Source organism: Ambystoma mexicanum, chromosome 4p (assembly GCF_040938575.1).
Source record: "Ambystoma mexicanum isolate Mex_15411 chromosome 4p, UKY_AmexF1_1, whole genome shotgun sequence".
NCBI classification, from domain to species: domain Eukaryota; kingdom Metazoa; phylum Chordata; class Amphibia; order Caudata; family Ambystomatidae; genus Ambystoma; species Ambystoma mexicanum.
Window position 1 is genome coordinate 822,908,086 of NC_090927.1, and position 13,798 is coordinate 822,921,883.

Consider the following 13,798-nt stretch of genomic DNA (forward strand, 5'->3'; position numbering starts at 1 on the left):
CAGGGAGGAAGGGTTAGGGCTGGGTCTGGGGCGGGTTATATGTTCACTGTTTGTAAAATCTGAAATGCCAATAAAAAGAAATACATTTTTTTAAAAAAATGCAAGGCGAGTCACATTCATGAATTCACCCAATAATACATTCTGCCAAGATTGGTGAATATGACAGCACATATATGGATGGAGAATATACTTCTCTTTTTTCAAAAGCACACTTTGCATTATTAACTTTTTGGCTTGGCAAGCAACACGGCGGCCCACTCACTGCTTACTGTACATTGTACGGTTTCCAAGAGAATGACGCCGCTTCTGAATACAGAATGGGTCACCTTGGTAATGGCGTGAATACGTATGTACGTCTTCTCCTGCTGGACTAATGGGATAGAGGCACCAGTGCCCATAACAACGCGGCAGGCGCTGTCCTAGGGTAACTCTCCTTTACTAATACACTAGAATGCCTGCCAATACTATACACACATGATGGTGTGTTCCACAGCCTTCCCCACTCCCACACTATAAAGGGCACAGAGGTGGCACATCTGGTTTTAGGGTCCCCACTGCACCGTGCAGGGACTCCACTCATTCCCTACAATATGATGCATGGCCACTTACCACAGAGGCTCACCTGAATTTGTTACTGATCATACTTAAGGTTGCAATTCCATCTCCCTTACATTATGGTTTTTTGACTTTCACTCTAGATTGTGAGAAACACCCGTTTGGTGACCAAGGGGGTCCTGTAGAGTAGATACAGCTGCAGGACCACTTCTTACTGCCATACACTAATTGCAGTATCAGCTCCTCTGCTGTTACTGACTGACCGAGAAGGGAGTACATGCCTGAAGCACCCACTCTTCCCTCGATTTACATTAAGTCAAGCAGGGTGACAAAATGACTTCTTAAAAATGTTAGGCCAGTCTTTTACATGACACTAAAATGCACATATATGTATTTAGGGTCAATGAACATGCCCTGAATAAGGCGATCTGATTTCTATTCTAGACCACCGAAACGTATTATACCCGGGGATTCTGCATAGTTGTCAAAAGTCCCCACAGACCATTTTGATGTAACACACGTTGGTAGACCCCATTTAGAAAATTAACTCTAGAAAGTAGAAAAAGAGAATGCAAGACATGCCAAGAGGTGCAAAGAAAAATAAATGTAAAAGAAACAATTATTTTCCCTATTCTTTGTTTGTCGCAAGGAATTATGTTTAAATATGATACGAACACAAAGATTAACCAAATGATTGAACAATTTGGATATATCATACTGGATGGAATTGTTGAGCAATACGGAATCAATATTTTGTATTTTATCTACCTCAGATCAAGTGGTTTCTCCATTTCCTCTTTTTCCTTACACCCCTTGCCTCTTCTTATTTATGTTTGCACCATTCTTGGCATCAAGGGATACTTGCCAAGATGGACTAATCACACCCTGTGGGTCTTCCATTTCTTTCGATGTACTTTTACCTATTTTGCCCAAGGTACGACATCTAATGTCTTGATTTATATTGTATGATTATATGCGTCTCTAACAGATTGTGCAAATATATATATATAGTTCTTATTTAAACGGCTCATTAATTGTTTGAACCAAGGAGTATTCTTGCTTTGTCTGTCTTTTGGTTTGTCATACCAGTTATGTTTAGCAGGATATCGGGTTCAGACACCAGTCTTTATGGAATTAGGTCAGGAAGAAGTATATTAAGAATGTCCAATGTTTGTTGTATTGAAGATGGTAAAAAGCCATACCAGAAAGCCCTAAAGCAGCCAATAATCATCAAGCTTCTCAGGGTTGTTGTGTTCATACAGCAGCAGGTAGATCACTGGCTCGTGGGTGGAGACCTTAATGAGGTGATGGACAGCAACCCTGATAGGTTCCGGGCGAAGGGGACATCTTCGAAACAGACAAGCCTCAGTGCGTTTGTGAATGCAAAGGGTCTGGTGCATGTGTGGTGCACTATGCACCCACTTAAGCCGGGCAATTCCTTCCACTCAGGTGCAGACCTCACTGTGTGAAAGATAGACTATTTCTTCGTGGCAAACTCAGATTCCAATAAACTCACGGATGCACAACTCCTGCCGAGAGGCATTTTCAAACACTCTCAGTTACTGATTTCTGTGTGTAAGGCATCAACACAACAATTTTTCCTGGTGACTGAATGCATATTTTATGGGATTACCAGAGGTGGTAAGCAGACTGCAGGACAAAACCTAGAATACTTTTATTTGAAAATCCCTTCAATAAACAGCCCCAGGACACTCGGGGAAGGGTATAAAGCAGTTCTATGTGGGAAGGAAATCTTGTTCCTCGCTGCCAGGGAACGGGAGAGGCTTGCATAGCAGACAGACCCAGATACTGTTGCTGCAACTTGAACAGCAGATTCTAACTGATCGTTCTCAAGCAACACAGCGCCAAATGCTGCAAGCAAGGGACTCGTACCACACCCTTGCAACGGACACTGCGAGACACGCCCATCTGGCGTCCTGTGCTAGAGTATACGAGGTAGGAGATAATGCTGGGAAAATACTGGCATGCCTGGAACAGCGAGACTCGCCCCGACCGTCAGATATGTACACAGAATCCCTACTGCCGTGAGGGTGGTGGTGGTTACGGTGGACAATAATATTTGCAAGACTTTCGCAGATTATACACAACCATATGCTGTCCCCGCGGGGCATAAGTCAGAATACACTGATTATTTTTTAGTAGAGATCACCCCCTCCCCCAAATTACAGAACTGCAGGCAGAAGCCCTGCAATCTGAAGCCCGATGCTGCATCAGAACCCTTGATTTGTATGTTTAAGAACAGCAAGAGTCAGGGGAGACTGCCCCATGGCTTGCATCAAGCGACTGTTATAGTCATGCCTAAAAAAGACAAACCGCCAGATGATTGCGCTTACCGGCCCATTTAGCGCCTAGTAACACTTGTGTACAGGCACGTTATAAATGCCACACCATTTATCATATCATATCATTTCTTGCCTTAACATGGAGTCTAAAATACTGGCCAAAGTCCTTCTGATGAGGTTGACTAACATCCTGCCCAAATTAAGCCATCCAGATCAAAATGGTTGCCTGCCGGATAGAGCAAATCACATGTATATCCGCAGACTCCATGTGGCTCTGGACAAGGCACACTGTAATCCGGATCTGCTGGCGATTGTGGCCATCTATTTCAAAAAGGTCTTTGATCCAATATACTGGGATTTTGTCTGGGCAGTGTTGCCGGGTATGGGTTTCGGCCCGAATTTCCTGCAATGGTTTGGAGTGTTGTATGAACACCCCGTAGTGATGGTCAGTTAATGGGGCGACATCTCAGCAGTTCCGACTGGACAGCGGAACATGTAAGGGCTGCCCCCTCTCCCAGCTACTATATATATATATTCGCTATGGCAATCTGGCTCGGGGGGATTCCTCTCATGAAGGGACTTATGTTGCCATCAGGACAAGAAAAATGTATGGATGGCACAGTTGCCTCCTGGTCAACTGGAGTAAGTCATTCTCATTTCCAATAAAAAAAGGGTTCTGAATCTCCCCCTGATGCCAGGCCTTGTGCTGGCGGATCAGGCCGCCTTCATGCCTGGAAGGAACACAACATACGGCCTGCGCCACTTCTTCAGGGTTTTGGCAATTCTGGAACCAGAGGCACGGGCAGCTGCAATTTTTCTGGATGTTGAAAAGGCATTTGACTCTGCATGGCCCTTTTTGTTTCCGGCGTTGCGGAAGCTCAGTCTCCGATATCTATCATTGGTTTCCCTTCTTTATGCCGGCCCTTCGGCGAGGATAGTGGTGTGGTGGCCGCGATCCGATAGCATTGTCAAGGGTGGGGGACGAGACAGGGCTGCCCTCTGTCTCCGCTCCTCTTTGCGCTCGCTATGCAGCCACTGGCTGCCATTTTACGGGAGCATCACATCCAGTGGGGATTGCAACTGGGGCTGCATAGGTTGACCAGCTCTCACTATGGAGATGTGGCCCTGTCCCAGAGTGACACAGAACACAATCTTGGCCCGGTAATGCGGGAGGTGATCAGATTTGGGGACATTTCTGGTTTAAGGATTAATTGCAGTAAATCTGATGTTTCTTTTCACAGACAGGACCGGGGAGTTCGATGAGTTTGGCCTCCAGTGGGTGTCATCTGGGGTCCGGAACCTGGGAGTTGCAGGGTCATGCGACCGCAAGGCATTGCTCTGGGACAATTATGGCCATGTGATTGGGTCCCTCCAGGATAAGGTGGCGCTTGCTCCCCCTCACTCCGATCAGGCGAATTTCGATAGTAAATATGATTATACTTCCAAAGCTCCTTTATATGTTTCTCAATGTCCAGCTGTGTCTCCCGATGGCTTTTTTCTTTTACGCAGTTGCAGGGACTTGTGCTGGATCTCTTCTGGGTGGTGAAGCCGTCGAGGGTGGCATACTCCACACTGACACAGCCCTACGACTGGGGGAACTTGGCCTTACCGGATTTGAAGCGCCATTACTGGGCGGTGCAGGCTCACTATCTGGCACATTCGTACACCTACCATGGATTTTATTTGCCCACATGTACCGATTGAGAGGGCGCTGGCTGCCCCCAGGCTGCTACGCTCTGTGGTCTTCAGGCCGCTGAGGGTGGCTTCGGGCTCCCTGAACATTGTAAGGGTTACCTGTGATGTTTGTAGGAGGGTAGCATGTAGTATGGGCAGTGACACGTACTCGCCCCTCTTGCCCGTTAGGCATGTGGCTTTTCTGAGGATCACGCGGGAGAGAGCATAGCTCAACTGGGTGGAAAAACTAGGTGCCCTCACCTTCAGAGACTTTTTTGTAGGAGGGGAATTCCTGTCACTACAGCAGGCGAAGGAAGGAGGGGGGGGTGCGATTACCCCATTGTATATATTTATCAGGGATTACTGCACCTCCAGGGGAATTATTGAACCTTTAAAAAAAAAAAAAAAAATAATAATAATAATCGAAATTTGAAAAAGGAGGACATTTGCATAAAATTGTTGGAAAGAACTGTTATTTGGCATTTTCATCATGCAGCCATTTTTTGAGCTTTTTAGTACCTGGAGCTGCCTTGCTATTTTGAAAGCACAAGCTTTTCCCCTACTATTGCTGCTTATTTGACTGTTTTTGGCCCTTCCAAGATGGCCACCGTGGTTTTCTTTGTTGTGTAGGCAGGCTGTGCTGAACCACCTTTCCCTGTGCTGCACTCCCATTGGTTGCTGAGTGTTTTCTTCCATCCATTCAGGGACCGGCAGGCTTCAGCCGGCCCTCTCAGCAAAGGCCCACTTCTAAGGCCCCCCGTCTTCTTCCGGAACGCTAATTGGGGTCCTCCCTGCACATTAACCACAATGATGCTGCCACCTCACTCCTCTAAAAAATCCGGACTGCCTTGACTTTGCCACCTCCAGAACTATGAGTTAGTTCCCTCCTTATGGACTCACTTGTACTGCCTTTGACTTTCACTGTTCTTTCTGCCCGTTACTCCCATGTTGTCATCCTGCGGCGCAGTGCTTCCTAAAACCCTTTGCTAACATCTGATTCCAAGATTGAAAAAGTCAAATCTTGCTGTTTTTGCTTTGTGCTTGAAAGTCAAATCTTGCCGTTTTTGCTTTGTGCTTAAAATTCAAATCTTGCTGCCCATTGTGAAATTCTCTGTATTTTGCTTGTATACTGTTTCTTCTTGTTAACGTGCCAGCCCAGTGACCTCACCACTCTCTTTTATCCCACAACTACCTGCCTTAGCCCCCCCAGTATCTCCATCCTCTCCTCGCTTCCACCCCAATGGCACTATGTTTCTCCTATCGTTTCCAATTGCTTTTTCATTGACTAGCCTTCCCTTCTCACCAAGTCTGGTAGGAAGAAGTTCGAAAAGGATATCTTGGCCTCCAAACCTGGTCTTCCTATCGCTGACACCTATTCCAATGCTTCCGCCAGACAGACCCTTACTGACATCCCCTTTGTCGTTCCTTCGCCAGATCTATGGACTCCTCATATGGTCTCTGTGCTCTGCCCTATATCCTCCTCTCCCATTAATGGTGGCACTCGCTGGGAAGTTCTCATGGCTTCCTTCGACTCCTCTAAAGTCATCATTAATGTCTACCTAAATGCTACTATCATGGTCCAAGGCCCTCAGGCCACTCTCCTCCTCTCTGATAGGCGCTTCCCTCGCCTCATCAATTTCCTCTCATCTCCTGCTGTTCCCTCCTCTTCCCCCTTGGCTACCTTGCCCTCTCTCTCCCCTCCTCCTTCTCCTCCTCCTCCTCCTCCTCCTCCTTCTCCTCTTCCGCCCCTCCTAGGGTTCTTTCTCCTCCGCAGGGCGTACCTCTGATCTGTACCCCTCCCGGGAAGGTCTTTAAGGCTGGCAACCTTATTCATATTGCCACTCTAAACTCTCGCTCTACCGTCAAACACTCCTCTGACATCTGCCACCTCCTTGAAGAACTAGACCTTGATGTCCTTGGTCTTACTGAGACATGGTTTACGGCCAGCTCTGTCCCGAGCTTTGAAACTCTCCTCCCTGATGACTACAAGATCCTCTCAGCACCCAGATCCTACCGGTCCGGTGGCAGGGTAGCCCTGATCTTTCCCGAGTGGATTCCCGCCTCTATCATTCCCACTCAGACCTACTCCTCTTTTGAATGCCTTGTCGGTAGGCTCTCTCTCTCGCCTACCCATTCTCTTACTGTTGTTACCATCTACCGGCCTCCTGGTCAAATCACCTCATTTCTCTCTGAGTGGGCAGACCTCTCCTCCTCCCTCCTAGCCGCTACCACTCAACTCCTCCTCCTCGGTGACCTAAATATACATTTAGACTCTCCTTGCTCCTCCTCTGTACTCTTCCGTGAGCTCTGCGACTCCCTCTCCCTGCCCATCCTCCCCTCTGGCCCGACTCACTCTGCAGGGCACACACTCTATGTCTTGATCTCCTCTGACCTCCCCCTCTCCATCCCTCTTACCACTCTCTCCTGGAGCGATCACTCCCTCCTCTCATCTCATCCTCTCTTCCCCCCCCCCAAGCCAAGCCTACCTTAACACTGCCAGCTACCTTCTCGGACATTCGGCCCTTGAAGCGTGTGTCAGTTGATGCTTTTGCTGCCACTTTCTCTCCCCCCTCCACCTTTGGCTGTCTCACATCCTGACACAGCCCTGTCTCTGCTCTACTCTTCAATTTCTGATACGCTTGATGCTCTTGCCCCCGTCATGAGGATCCGTTTGAAGTCCAAAGCCAAGTGCAATTCCTGGTATGACTCTGACCTAGCTACACTTAAACGTAAGTGTAGGGCAGCTGAGAGGAAACGGAGGACTACCTGTTCATCCTCTGACAAACTGGCCTGCCGTCTGCTACAAAGGCAATACCGACTCTGTCCTCACCAAGAAGAGAGTCCACATTCAAGCTAGTGTCTCTGCGGCATCTAACAGCTTGGCCGAACTCTTTAAAATCTGCAAGGTGCTGGCCAAATGCTGCTGCAATCTCTACCCCTCCTGTTGCCTCCCAGGCTCTTTGCAATGCCCTTGCCTCTCACTTCATTTAAAAAACCCAGGACATCCTGTCCACCCTCTCCACTCACAGCCCTCCTCTCCCCTCCCCTCTCCATCTGTGCTTGATGACCCTCCTTTAGCCACCCTCCCACCATATTTCTCGTCCTTTCCTCTTTTCACCCCTGACGAGGTCGCCAGACAAGTCCAATCTATGAGAGCCTCGCCAAAACAGGTTCATCCCTGTTCCTCTAAAACCAACAAGGACCACATTGACACCCTTGCTCCAGCCCTTGCTGATTTTTTGCAACCACTCCTTTGCCTCGGGATCCTTCCCCTCCCCTCTGAAGCACTCCTTTGTGCATCCTCTTCTCAAGACACCCACAGCTGATCCTTCTTGTCCAGCTAACTATCGCCCAATTTCCATTACTCCCCTTCTTGGCAAACTCCTGGAAAAGTTGGACATCTCTCAGCTTAACCTTCATTCCAATTCTGTTGGCTGTCGCCATGACCACCAGTCTGGCTTCAGAGCTGCCAGAAGCACGGAAACTGCTCTCCTGAACATCCCTGAAGATCTGCTCTCCAACCTTGACTCTAACATTCCCTCTGTCCTCATCCTCCTTGATCTCTCTTCTGCCTTTGGCACGGTCAACCATACCATCCTGCTCAACCGTCTCCGTGAAAACCTGGGTATCACTGATCAGGCTCTGGCCTAGCTTACCTCTTTCCTCTCAGATCGACCCTCCCAGGTCCAACTTGGGTCCTTCCTTTCATCCATCTTCCTCTCTACCTGTGGTGTTCCTCAGGAGTCTAACCTCTTGCCCTGGCTTTTCAACCAATACCTGGCAACTCTCGCCCACTGCATTGCCACTTTCTGCTCAAATTTCTAGTGCTACGCTGACAACTCATTTTCAGGCTGCCCTCTGTCACCTCCTCTCCCATCTCTGATTGCCTAACTGCCATTCAAGATTGGTGTTCCGCCAATGATCTTTGTCTGAATGCCAGCAAGACGGAGATCCTCCTCATCGGCACACCTTCACCATCCTCAGGATCATCTTTGACTCCACCCTTTCCTGCTCTGCCCACATCTCTGAGGTCTCTAAAAACTCAAATTTTCGACTGCACCTCCTCAGAGGTACTCTGCCTTTCCTCTCCTTCCTCCAGAAGCTCATGGTATCCCAAGCTCTGGTTCTCTCTAGCTTGGACTATTGTAACAGCCTCTTTCTAAATCTACCTGCCTCTACTCTCCGCCCTCTGCAACTAATCCAGAACAGACTGCGAGACTTGTCCTTGGCCTCAAGCCCTGGGATCGTATCTCGTCAGCACTGAAATCTCTCCACTGGCTCCCAATGGATGCAAGGATTAAATTCAAAACCCTCTGCATTGTCCACAAGGCTTTCTGGGGCCTGGGTCCAAAATACCTTCAGCTATCCCTCCGCAAATACCTCCCCTCTCAAGCTCTTTGCTCCTCTACCTCCAACTCCCTCAGGTTAAGTAGTTTTTCAAAGAATCGAGCTGGGGGTAGATCTCCGTCTTCGGCTGGGGCCTCCCTCTGGAACAGCCTCCCTGCCACTCTAAAACTTGAGGAAAACCATCTCCGGTTCCGGAAGCACCTCAAGACCTTCCTCTTTTCTTCTGCCTTCGCTCCCCCTCTCCCCTGCTGATCTGTTCTCTCTTGGCACTGTGCACCTGGCCACCCTCTGTCCTTCGGGCCCAGGTACCTGCTCACCCTACCACGCTCCCGCACTGCTTCCGGGCCACCCCTTGCACTGGGGTCTGCATCTGTACCCATACAGCCCCCCCTTTTTTTCCTGCACTTATCAGACCTACCCTGTCTGCTGCCTTAAACCTAGCACTTACAAATTGCTGGCTGCACTACCACGGTTTGTTGCCTTTATTATTTATGTATTGTTATTTATCTGTTTCTCCTCTGCTTTGCACTTTCCACTTCTCCCTCCTTCCATGCACTTTTCCCCTCCCCCTCTCCCATGCACTTGCGCGTTCTCAATGTCACTGGGCCTAGTAAGATCGCTGCTTTGTTCTCCCGTACCCCTCCCTTGCCTTGTCGCGCTCTAAAACACTTGTGTACATGCGCGATAGAAATAAAATAACAATCAATCAAGCACCCCAACTAGGCACTGCTAAACAGTGCGATTCAAACGCAGGGGGAGGGCCGCCTGGTCTAGCGGCTTTACAACGGACTGATGGCTGGTCTCCCATGGAGGTGGGAGGTGCCAAGACGGCGGTGGGAGCAAGCCCTCGGTAGGACAATTGCAGATGAGGACTGGCTGTGTATGTTGCACCAGACCCAAAACTGATCCCTCAACTCCAAGTTAAAGCTTATTCATTTCAATTTCATCCATCAGGCCGATCATACCCCGGCCCGCATTCATAGGCATTTCCCAGATACTTCATATTCATGTGGCAGGTCAGGCCAGGTTTCTGCACTTGGCCTGGGAGTGTGCAGGTGGCTCAGTTTTGGAGGATGTCATTACCAGGGTCTCTGCGATCTTTGGGCAACAGGTGGAGCCCGATTCTGTGGTGGTGCTCCTGGGATGCACTTGGTCTTTGTCCCAAGGGGGTAGACGCTTGGCCGGGTTGCTCCTGGTAACAGCATGTAGGAGGGTGTTGATGTCCTGGGAGAAAGGTTGCCCACCTAGTGTTCAACTGTGGCTGCGGGATGTTGCATATTTTCATGATGTGGAGACGGCATTCATTCAGACTTAACACTGCATGCCTGCCGGATGTGTGGGCTCTGTATGTTCAATACTTGCTTACTACACGCAGAGGATTCTACCATTAGTGTAGCTGTTGCCTCGTTTAAATACATAGGCCACCTTTCTCGAGAGCAACTCGACACCCATAAGCAAAAGGTTCATTGCTGATGCAAAATGTAGATTGGCTCTACACCTGTCCCTATTGGGGCAGGCAGCAATGTTTAAAATAATGACCTTGGTATTTGTATATCCTTTGAAACACACCCGTTAGAATCCCTGATCGGGAATTTCAGAACATCGAAAAGGCTTGAAGGAGATTAGTGTGGCGCGATTGTCAGCCTAGAATAGCCTTGCGGGCCCCGTATGGTTCAGTGTGGGATGGCAGATTGATCTCCCAGATCTCAAGAAATATTATTGTGCCTCTCAGTTGGCCATGGCAAATGAATGGCTGCTTTGAGACCTGTCACGCCAAAATATCAGACTCAAGCGCGTTGGTCTGGTATATGTAGACCCACTACAAACATCATACGGTAAAATGAATACAGTTGAGCTGCTCTCCATTTTGCAACAGGTAGTGTGTGTCTGTAAGAAAGCCACGAGGAACATGACGTGGGAGGGAATTGTGACCCAGAAAGCTCTATTATGGACTAACGGGACATGCCCGAGCTACAGAAGTTGACTTTTGCGGCTCAGTTGCACGCCAAAAATATACGAGTTATGAGAGAGGTGCTCTGAGAAGGCGGCCTACTGTGCTTCCAAGAGTGGCAGCAAAGTTTGCAACTGTCGATTTCAAAATGATTAGTATATCCAATTTCGGTATGCCATGCGGAGGAATTATGACGGGCTAGAAGAAACCCTGCAGGAAGCCAACACACAACTCCTTTAGTTTTAGCTCCCCCTTCCCTCTAACAAAACTCAAAAATGGGAATTGACATGGGCCCCATTGGGGCGAAAGAGTGACAAGAGGGGTTAATGGCTCCAAGAGAGATCGCTTGCCGGGCCCGATTTAGCCCCATTCAATTGAAAATCCAGTACAGAACATATTACACCAGGGAACTGCTGTATGTGTGTGGTGGAGCGTGGAATCTAACGGTTTATGGGATTCTAATTTTACCAGTGATATATATGTGCGATGGAATGTTTTGCCTTGACGGTTCGATTTAATTGAACAATGTGCGGTCATTACTGTTGTGTGTCATTACAAAATCAATAAAAGGATGCAAAAAAAGAAGCAAGCCCTTCAGGGCTGGTCTTGGGCATAGGGCCATCAGGTAATCTAGTAGATGACAAAAGTAGGACCCCGGAGTTTCAAACTGAAGCTTTACAAAATCTCCTTCTAGGACACGGGAGGGCCAGGTTGTTTTTGTAACTTATAGAAAATGTGCTGTAGAGCCAGGAGCAGAACGCATGTTTCATGGCAGGGGTAATATCGACGGAGCCACTTTTGATTTGCAGCAGTCTTATTTCTGCAAGTTATAGGGCGTGCAAAGGCGTATATGTTCACACGTACCAGGTATGTTGATGGACCCGGGAATCTTTCCATACTCGTTAATTTCCCAGGGCTCACGAACATCAATTATAACCACGCTTTGTGAGTCGAGCAAGGCTTTCAGCTGCTCGTAGGAGATGGTGTTCGAAGGAGCCGTACAAAGGCTTCGGAGGGCAACACTTCTTACTCCCACAACTGTAAAACAAAAGAAAAATCATGCCATAGACGCAGCTTTGGGTGGATACACAACTACGCTTTATTCACAAGTACAGATTAGCCCCCTACCTAGCAATAACCACCCGCAATAACGTTTATCCTACAGTGTTTTCTGACCAGAATGCGTTTTTTTTTAATAGAGTTTGCACATGTAAGGTATAACTGCCTATGTTTCCGATAAAAAGGAGTGAGCAGTAACCTGTAGGAATCCTGAGCATGGGATACTTACACCTCACTGCACACATGTGCGAATGACCACCCAGGGGGAAGATGGAACCACACATGAGGGCCTATGGGGGCTGAGGAGGGGGGGTGCCCTCTCCTACTGCTAGGACAGCCCTCGTGGCTATCCGTGATAAGTGTGCACCTGGTTAAATAACGTGCACAGTCTTATTACATTTGATAAAGCTTGGCAGCCTTCTTTATAAATGGAATGTGTAAAACTAGATCACAGGTTTTCACTAATTACATAACATCAGGAGGCCACTTGCGAGCAAGTTCCACTTTAGAAAAATAAATAATTATATAACATTCATGGGGTCACCTGGGAACAAGTTGATTCACATTTGGTAAATATACAATTAAATAACATTCACTCCCTACACTGGGAACAAATGTAAGTCTCACGATACACATGGAGTACTCTGAGCCCAACGTCAGAAACGCTATACTCCTGGTAGCTACCACATGAGCATACAACCGCTAAAACATAAATTCACTGATTGACCCTCCAGATCACCGTCACGTAACTATCCATTGCCCATAGAGCGGCGATCCCCCTGATGTGTCTTAAAGGGAGTAGCAACTCTCCTGCCAGGCCGTCTCTGTTGTAAATTCGAGCTCAGTATATAACGGTCCCTTAAGCGGCTATAACTTGGGCGAGGCAGCCAAGGTCCTGTTTCACCCCGAAAACCAGTGCTGCTCGGGTGAACAGTCTTTCTCCCACGTCAGTGTGCCCTCCCCAGACTGCTGCACGAGATACATGCATGGCCGGGAAAGGCCACACAGGGCTGGTATTGCCCAAACAAACCCTGACCTTCCAAAGTACCACCCATGGCCAAATGCGGCCTCTGTAGAAACAATGGCACATCCCCACAAGCCGGGTAGTTAACACCCTCCAAATACCACCGTGGCCTGCCAACTGGTACCCTGACTGGGCCCTCAACGCGTGCCTGAGGCAAGATACTTCAGTACCTCACTCTGCGGGCTATAAAACAGCGCAAAGCGATCGACGCTGCTCTGCCCCTCAACGTGAGATGCCGGTGCTTTGATCAGCACCTGCTGATCTTACTGACACCGACCCCAGCACACTCGCTCAACCCTGGACAGGGGAGAGAGGCCAGCAGGACCGGAAACGGCGACGTCCTCAGGGGACGCCCATCACGACAGAGCCTGCTGCCCACTGAGATGCTCCAGAACTCTCCACCTCATGGATCTCCCAGCGCTGGCTGCCTTGCCTTGATTATGAATGTTAACATGTACCACACTTAGATGAAACTCATGACTCTAGCCTGCGTCGCATCTAGACAGGATTGTTAATGCTAGCATGCACCACACTTAAATGAAACTGTGAATGATGACAATCATGATCACTAGCCTTCCTCACATCTAGACAGAATTTTGAAATTAGCAAGCGCCACACACTCAGAAGGAATAGTTAATGATAGCAAACATCACACCTAGACACAATTGCAAGGACTGAAAGGCAAACTAACCAATCCACTAACAATCTCTTCTCTCTGCATACACCGCTCAAACTCTAGCCAAACGCAACCACAACTCTAATACGCAGCAATCCGCACAAACTTCACTACACTGCAACAACAAAACAAACCGCACATAGACTTGAACAGCACACGACGACTACGGACCGAAAACACCCCAAGCCCAACCAACGGACCCACCTGGC

General features: G+C 48.4%; 1 protein-coding gene across 1 annotated transcript in view; it reads right to left on the minus strand.

Annotated features, from left to right (window-relative positions):
* The window catches only part of LOC138453491 (thiosulfate sulfurtransferase/rhodanese-like domain-containing protein 3), a 135,144-nt gene that overhangs the window by 74,336 nt on the left and 47,010 nt on the right, over nt 1–13,798 (minus strand). The window contains exon 2 of the mRNA XM_069606396.1: nt 11,695–11,868. Within this exon, the coding sequence (XP_069462497.1) occupies nt 11,695–11,868 (174 nt within the window). The remainder of the gene's footprint in view (nt 1–11,694; nt 11,869–13,798) is intronic.